Source organism: Condylura cristata, unplaced genomic scaffold, assembly GCF_000260355.1.
Source record: "Condylura cristata isolate star-nosed mole 26May11 unplaced genomic scaffold, ConCri1.0 scaffold00012, whole genome shotgun sequence".
Taxonomy (NCBI): Eukaryota; Metazoa; Chordata; class Mammalia; order Eulipotyphla; family Talpidae; genus Condylura; species Condylura cristata.
This window is the reverse complement of record NW_004567113.1, coordinates 55,698,833-55,706,575: the sequence shown is the minus strand read 5'-3', so window position 1 is coordinate 55,706,575 and position 7,743 is coordinate 55,698,833. Positions and strand designations below refer to the sequence as shown.

Sequence of the window (7,743 nt, the reverse complement as noted above, 5' to 3'; positions counted from 1 at the left end):
CAGGGCACCAGGCGCTGTGGGCTGAGCTGCCACCCTCCAGCCCGAAGCCGGGTGGAGGACCCGCACCCGGGGGGGCGCTCACCCCGGCTGAAGCGCTCCGCCTCGCCCCAGAAGGCCTTCTGCTGCCGGGCCAGCAGGTCCTCCCTCTGCAGCCCGGAGAGCCTGCCCTCCGCGCTCAGCAGCTGCAGGCTGCGCGTCAGGGCGGCCAGGCGGCACTTGGTCTCCTCCTGCACCTGAAGCTTCAGGGCCTCCATCATCCTGGCCACGAGCAAGCGCCCCATCGTCCGCTCCAGGATGTCCTGCGGGAGAAACGGGGCCACGGCTGGGGCGCCCAGGGAGCCCTCCGCCGCTGGGCCCGCTCCACCCTGGCACGGCCCTGTGCTGGCTGGGGGGAGCCTGCTCCCCCGCGAGCGCCCCCGCCTGCTCCGGGTGGGGACAGTCGACCTCGCGGGGACAGTGCGAAGGGGACCGAGCCAGCGCCTCTGGGCGCGGTCACAGGCCTCCGCGCCCGCCCGGGGCCAAGCACACAGCTGGGAAAGGCCTCGGAGTGGGGGTCCCTGAGCGGGGCCTGCTTTCAGGCGAAGGCGGAGGGCCAGAGGGGCCCTGTGGTCAGGCCGCAGAGCTGGGCCTGCTGTGAACCTGACCCCCACGGGGCAGAGGTGCACCTGGGGCCTGTGTCCCCGCTAGCCCCAGGAGGGACCCCGCCGGGACGCCCCCCGCCGCCCCGGCCGTCAGCCCTCCTGTCTGCGGGCTCTGAGCCTGCCTCCGTCTTGCCGCCCGCCTCTGCCCTTCCGACTCCACTGACCTGAGCGCCTCTGAGCGAGGGGCACGCCTGAGCTGCTGTCTGCCAGCCCTGGGCTCTGCCGCTGCCCGCACCAGACTGACGTCTCCCGATGACGGGCAAGACGGCTCATTCCGGGCGGCCGCACACCTGCCCGCGCGGCGCGGCCTGTCCCGGACAGTTCCAGCACGCAGCCAGATCTGGGGCCCGAAACCCTGAGCTGGCCAGCGGCCCTCATACGGGGCGGACAGAGGGATGGCAGGACGGCGGGCGGACCGACGCGCGGGCGACGGTGGCCTTCCTCTGGCTCCCACCCCGCCACGCCAGGGGGTGCCCCTGGGCACCCCAGGGACGGCCCGCGCCCCCCGCGTGGGGTGTCGCGCGGCCCCTCCCGCCTTACCAGAGCCTGCAGGTCCTGAGAGTGGCGGAGCAGCCCCTCGGCCACGGCCAGCCTCTCCGTCAGAGCCGCCAGCAGCTGCCGGGCTTTGGAGGCGGGACACTTGCCCTGGTCCACGAGACACAGCGGGACGTTCTCCACCTGCCTCCAGAACGCTTCCATCTGGCGAGGTGAGCAGCAGAGGAGGAGACTTAGCTGAGAAAGCCAGACACCCCGGGGCCACAGCGGGGGACGGCGCCCCTCATCACGAGAGGCGTCCAGGGCCCCGCGGCTCCCAGCGAGTGGCCTCGGGACTCGCCCTGCCCAGAGCGGCCCCGGGGCCTCGGCCACGGCCACGGCGAGGCGCTGCTGCTGGGCACGGGAGCCAGAGATCACCCGCAACCCAAAGACCCTGCGAGGCTGAGCCCGCCACGGGGTGGGGGGGCTGCGAGGAACTCCACAGTGGCTGCTGGAAGTTTCCAGAACTTCAAAGGGCTTAAATGTGCCCTGGCCACGCGTTCAAATATTAGCCATGGAAGGAGCCGCTGTTGTCCCGAAGCAACACAAGAGCGATACGGCAGAGAACGCCGACCTTGGGGACACGCTGCGGGCGTCAGCGGGAGCTCACACTGGCGAGGCTCCTGTGTGCGGCTCCGCCCCGAGGCCCAGAGCTGCCACTCCGAGCTGCCCCCCTCTCCTTTCGGGGGTGCGCTTTATTTCTAGCCAAAAACCATCTTGGGAGGCCGCTCGGCTCAGCAGTGCAGCATCGGGGCAGGCCCGGCTGGGCCCGTCCACCCTCAGACGTGGACAGGGACTGTCCTCAAGGGACACCGCAGCCACACAGACCTGCGGTGGCGGCTGGAGGTGGGGAGACGGGAGCCTGAGGCCAAGTCAGCGCCCAGGGTCCCCCGGGTCGGTGGACGCCCAGCCCGCTCCTGGCGCCAGCAGGCCCCACCCGGCACCTCACACGCGCCCCGGCCCGGCCCCCAGCAGAGGGCCTCCGTCCGGCCTTGTACACGGCCTGCATCTCGCCTCTCCCGTGGGGCGAAGGGGACCCCGGCTCGGGGCGGGCGGGGCGGGGGCTCGGCCGCCCGCCAGCTCCTAGCTCGCGCTGGGCCGCGGCCGGAGCGGGCTCCCGAGGGGGCGGAGACCCACACTGCCCGCCAGCTGCTCGGCGTGGTCCCGCTCCCGCCTCTCCACGTCGGCCAGCGCGATGTACTCAGAGTCGCCAGCGCCCAGCCCCTCTGCGTTTGCCAGCTTGGCCTGGAGTTCCTTCTCGAGCTCCTTCAGATCCTGAGAGACGCGAAATGCAGAGAAAGGGGGTGCATTTAAGTTCCGGAGAGAGGCGTGCGCCCTTGTACCCGTATGAGCCCACGCTACGTGCTCTGGGTGCTGCTGTGTTTTTAATTTTTTCAGTCTTGCTTGTAATTTTTTTTAGCTGAATAGCATAGACGGTATCAAGCCGCCAGGGCACTTTCTGCCCCTGGCCGGCCACCTCCCTACTCTTGGTTCTAACCACTGTCCACAGCTCCTGGTGGCCTCTTCCACGTCGCTCTAACGAAACAGAGACACACTCAAATCTTTGGTGACAAAAATCTTTCTCATTAAATATGAGAATAATGGATTATTCTCCACCTATTATTAGTCTCAAGAATGACGGATTATTTTCTGCCATCTCCCCTCTCTTGCCTCAAATGGGCCATACTTAACGAGCACTGCAATCCTGTCTCGCGACCCTCATGAAGTCCTGGAAAGCGCCCCGCTCGGCCCCATGCCGCTGGCCCCGTGGGGAGGGCTCCTCGCCTCGCCCAGGGAGGAAGCGCAAAGCAGGAAGGCAGCTGTGGCCAGCCTCCTCCCTCCAGATGGCCCTCCAGGCAGGGGCCAGCGAGCCGCTGGGGCCTCAGCCCAGGGGGCATCTGTGTGCTGGCCTGGCCTGGCCAGGCTGGGTAGCAATTTGGCTAACGCCGGGATTCCCGTTTTAGGACCCCGTGACGCAGCACGTCCACGCCTCATCCGCCACCCGTCCTCCGCGCCATGCGCGGGGCGGCCGTGCGCTGCCGTTTCTGTCCATCTCCTGGCCATGCCTCGGAGCTGCCCGGGATTTGCAGGGAAAGGTAACACCAGTCGAGCTGCCGGTGGGGCCCCAAGCCAAGCCCCTGGGCGCCGTGGCGTCTTCCCTCCCCGGACGACAGGGGCGGGGGTGTGGCGGAGGCGGTGGACAGTGACAGCCATGGCGACGGCCATGGCGCAGTGGACTGCAGCTCCCCGGGGCCCCCTATCGTCTCACTGGCTCATTGCGCACGTTCCTCTGCTCCTCCCGCAAGCCCCCGGCCAGGAATGACCACCCACGACACAAGGGAGAAGCCCAGGACGCTTGGTGAGGACAGAACAGATCTCCAGCTCCCACCGGTCTGGCTCCAAGCCCTGACCGTCCGCTGCCCGATGACCCTGAGGGGCAGGATGTCAAGCAGCACGAGCAGCCCAAGCCGGGGCAGCCCACACCTCCGAGAATCCCCCCGAGTGGTTCCTCTGGACGGGGGGAGGACGGCGTGCTTCTGCTTCCCACGTGTGAACACCGCACGACTCCCTCTGTATCTGTGCACGACTTCACGTATTTGTCACACTGAAAAGTCAATAATGTAGTGAACTGAAACACAGACCGAGGAGGTACTTACATTTTCTTGTTTTGCCAGAATCTTCTGATACAAGTCATCATCCGATTTCTTTTTAGGAAGAAGGTCAAGGAGGCACATTTTAAAAATCTGAATAAACATCTGTTGTCAAGCAGAAAACATAAGAGAATGATTTAAACAATGGCGGCTTCTTCCCGCTCCTGCTCCCTCTTCTCTCGCTGTCTGTTTTTCTTTCTCTCCCCACCCCACCCCCCCAAACACACGCCTTGTGTAGGAAAACCCCTCAGGTTATCAGTTGGGAGAGAGGCATTCACAGGCTGCGTCTCCATGAAGCACTGTCAGTCTGGGAGCTCACAGCTTTTTTTCCCTTCTTCGTTCATTTAAAAATACGCCACTCGGGGTTACTCTGTGCAAACCCCTCCCGAGGGCCCCAATCTACCTAAGTCAACAGAATACAGATGGCAGAGGGAGGCTGTTTCTGGGTGGGAACAGCCAGTGACACGATCTGAACTGGTGAGTGAGGCCACCCATCCGCTGTCCTGTCTCGGGAGGCAGGTGACCCTCCGCGGGTCAGTGGGGCCGGGTCCCCGCTGATGGGACAGAGCCGGCTGTCTCTGAACTTGGCCTTTCGCTGTTTAGGGTCCTGGGTTTTTGCAGCTGGGTTTGGTACAAACTGCCGACATGCACGCAGGGTCTTCATGTGCCCCTGGGTGAGTGTCCAGGGGCCGTGGCTGTGCTCTGGCCATCACCTTTACTTCCCTGAGAAAAGGCCTGCTTTGCAGAGGCCTTGCTTTCTCCCCCAGGGGTGAGCCATGACAATTCAAGGCACTTGGAGGTAACTGGCTTGTTCTCAGCACGCTGAGGGGGGCTCCCACCTCACTGGGGCTTACCTGCGTTTCCCTAGAGGCATAATGAGCTTTTCAAGGGTCTACTCGCCAACCGGGTATCCTCTTTGCTGAAGTATCTGCTCTTGGTTTGGCCATTTTCTAACTGAGTTGTTTACTTTTCTTAGCTAAGTTTTGGGAGCTCTTTATAGAGTCCAGGTACCAGTCCTCTGACGTCCAGGCAGTGTGTCCAGGGACGCCCACCTCCCTGCCTGGCTTCGGCCCGTTTCTCTGCCAACTTGGAGAGTACAAACGGGCCCATGAAACGGCACAGATGGGCCCTCCCCGGTGGCGCAGCGGGTGAGGACGCAGCACTGCCAGCTGGCCACAGCTGCTGCAGTGCGAGTTCCCTCCCCGCCCGGGAGGTGGCCCACAGGGCACAGCAGAGCTCTGACCCGCCCGCTGCGCCCCGCAGCAGTGTACTTCGTCCATCTGCCCGTTTTGCTCCCCGCTCTGTCTCTGGTGAATCCTCCTACCACCCCTGCCCCTCTGGCCTGGACCCCAGTTCTGTAGGTATAAATAAATGAATCCTTAAAAAAAAAAAAAGAAAAGCCACTGCCACGCTCAGAGCTCTGTGACCGTGCCTCAGTTTCCTCATCCGAAGAGGAGACAATGGCACGTGTTCAGCCCAGCACCCAACCCCTGCCCCGGGCCCAGGGCATCAGAGCACTTGCGGCCCCTCAGTACGGCCGCGGGCGTGGGGCCTTTAGGGAGACTGCGGTCCCAGGTTTGCCTGTCTGGCAGGAGAGCGCGTGCCGGGCGCCCCACGGCGGCCGCTGCTTCTCCCTGGGTGGGGCCGGCGCGTGTCCGTTCAGCTGGGCTGCTCTGCTCGCTGCCGCCGGCCCCACGCGCCCGGGGCCCAGCGCACCCCAGCCTTGCCTCTCGCTCTTCACCCACCAGGTGCCTCTCCCGCCTCAGCGCCGCGTCCAGGCCCAGCAGGTCTTTCAAGTGAAGGTTGTAGATGGACAGGTCCAGGTCCACCCTGGAACAGAGGAGAGGCCCGGAGGTTTGGGGTGGACGCGGCAGTCAAGCCTCGGGGCGTGCGCCAGATCTCAGCTTCAGGGGACTCCCAGGGGCCCCAGCGCTTCAGGCGAGGACGGGGGCGCTCTCTGAACCCCAAAGAGGCGGCAGTGGGTGACTGAAAGACGGCCCTTCCTCCTGGGCATTGCCATGCCCAGCTCACGGCCACCCGTCCTGGCCGCCGCCTCGGAGACCTTCTCACACCCACTTGACAGAAGCGAGTGAGGGCCGACCGGGCAGCGGCCCTGGTGGCGAGAGCGGCCGGAGGTGGCCTTTCTCCTGAGGGTGCGTGCAACTGAATGGCCACGCTGCTCCCCCCAGGCTGCTACCAGGCCTCTCGCGCAACTCTACGCAGCCCCGCCCCCAGGCAGCGAGACCCCCAGGCGGCAACAACCCCCGGCGGCGAGACCCCTGCCCGGCCGTGGGCCCCGGGTTCAGAGCCTGCACTTTCTCAGCGCTGGGCCACCCCACCCCGGCCTCTGGCACGGCCCTCTAGAGCCAAGAGGGGCTGCTGACGTGGGCGCAGACCACCAACAGGACTTTCCCGAGCACCTGCTGTGCTGAGGCGCCGGCTGCGGGGTGTGGTGACGCGCCGTGACCCGCTGCCACTCACTGCTGCGTGGCCTCGGGCAAGACACTCAGCCTCGTGTGTGCCCCTGTGCTCTCCACATCGGGCAGTGACGGCACCTACCTCTCAGGTGAGTGGGAGGGTCTCGCCCATCCTTCAGCAGCACTTCCCTCTCTGAGCCTGGGCCGGCTCCCCCACCTCCAGTCCCCCGCCCCCCGCCCCAGGAACCCAGCACCGGGGCCGACCCGCCTCCGCACCTGGACACGGCCCCAAGGGAGGCCCTGGGCTCCCCGGGGTCAGGCCGGGCCCCTGGCCCCACCGGCCAGCGGGGACAGGCGCCAGTGGACAGGGAGGCCGCGTCCAGACTGAGCGGCTTGGACACTCGCCCCCCACCGCGAAGGGCCGGTGCGTCTGCCCCCAGGGAGCAGGCAGCCCCCCCTTACCCCTCACAGGCCAGGGTCTCCAGGAAGCCGGGGGTCTGCAGGAAGGTGCGCCTGAGGAACCTGTCGTCGCTGGCGGCCGAGCGGATGCTGGACACGGAGCTGCGGTCGTCCTTCTCGGCCTGGCTCAGGCTCCCCAGGCTGCTGGACGGGGAGGCCTCCACCAGCTGGCTGGGCAGCACCACCTGCTTCAGGGTCTCGTGCAGGGACGGGTTGGAGGAGCCGTCGGCCAGGGGCTGGCGAGACAGCGCGGCCTCAGCGAGGCCCCAGGGTCCCCCGGCTGTGAGCCGGACGCCAGGCGGGCAGAGGGCCTGGGCGGGGACACAGCGGCCGGCCCAGGCTCCACCTCTGAGCTGAGCGTGGCGTGCCAGCACCGAGCCCGACGCCGGCCGCGAGCTCCTGCTCATCCTCGCGGCCCTTTGCAGAGCCCGGCGTGGCCGCTGGCCGTCCGGGGCGCCGTCCCCCAGACGCAGAGCAGAGGCTGCCGCCTTTGCGGGGCCGGGCCGGGGGGGGCCGCACCCCACGGGCCCGGGCCCTGCTGTCGTGACAGCTCTCGCCACCCCCCGGTCCGGCTGCGAGGCTTCCGGGTAAGGGGACGCACTGCGGGCCCGCCACACGGTGATGGCCGCCACCCTGCTCTGGGGCCCCTTCCCCGCCACCCACGGCCAAGCCAAGGGAGAGGTTCCCAGTGTGTACTCCGGGGGGCCCGGGGACCAGAGCGAGTCACCGCTTGCCCTGAGTGTCCCAAAGCCCAGCGCGGGAAGCTTGCCACCGTGTGTCCAGCAGGGTGAGGGCTCCCTCGGCGGGAATGCTCGGGGCGTCCAGAGCGGACTCCCTAAAGCAGGCCGCCTGCCCACAGCGTCCTCTTCCTGACGCTTTGCCGCATCCCGCCCCAAAACCACCGGCGCACGAACGTCCATTACACAGAAGAAACTGAGGCCCAGAGTCAACAGCTGAGGCAGGAGGGAGGGCCGAGACCCACCCGCGGAGGCAAGGCCGGCAGCTCCCTCAAGGACAGCCCACGGCCCTCGGCACGGAGCG

General features: G+C 66.8%; 2 protein-coding genes across 2 annotated transcripts in view; one reads left to right on the top strand and one right to left on the bottom strand.

Moving 5' to 3' along the window:
• EVC (Ellis van Creveld protein) overlaps positions 1 to 7,109 on the bottom strand; it is a 23,414-nt gene extending 16,305 nt beyond the window's left edge. Inside the window, exons 1-6 of the mRNA XM_012724047.1 lie at positions 6,706 to 7,109; positions 5,572 to 5,656; positions 3,833 to 3,931; positions 2,313 to 2,450; positions 1,182 to 1,340; positions 83 to 299 (exon numbers count right to left, since the gene is read on the bottom strand). Of these exons, the coding sequence (XP_012579501.1) occupies positions 83 to 299; positions 1,182 to 1,340; positions 2,313 to 2,450; positions 3,833 to 3,931; positions 5,572 to 5,656; positions 6,706 to 7,109 (1,102 nt within the window). The remainder of the gene's footprint in view (positions 1 to 82; positions 300 to 1,181; positions 1,341 to 2,312; positions 2,451 to 3,832; positions 3,932 to 5,571; positions 5,657 to 6,705) is intronic.
• Positions 7,110 to 7,323: 214 nt separating this feature from the next.
• The window catches only part of EVC2 (Ellis van Creveld syndrome 2), a 47,602-nt gene continuing 47,182 nt past the window's right edge, over positions 7,324 to 7,743 (top strand). Inside the window, exon 1 of the mRNA XM_012724046.1 lies at positions 7,324 to 7,489. Within this exon, the coding sequence (XP_012579500.1) occupies positions 7,324 to 7,489 (166 nt within the window). The remainder of the gene's footprint in view (positions 7,490 to 7,743) is intronic.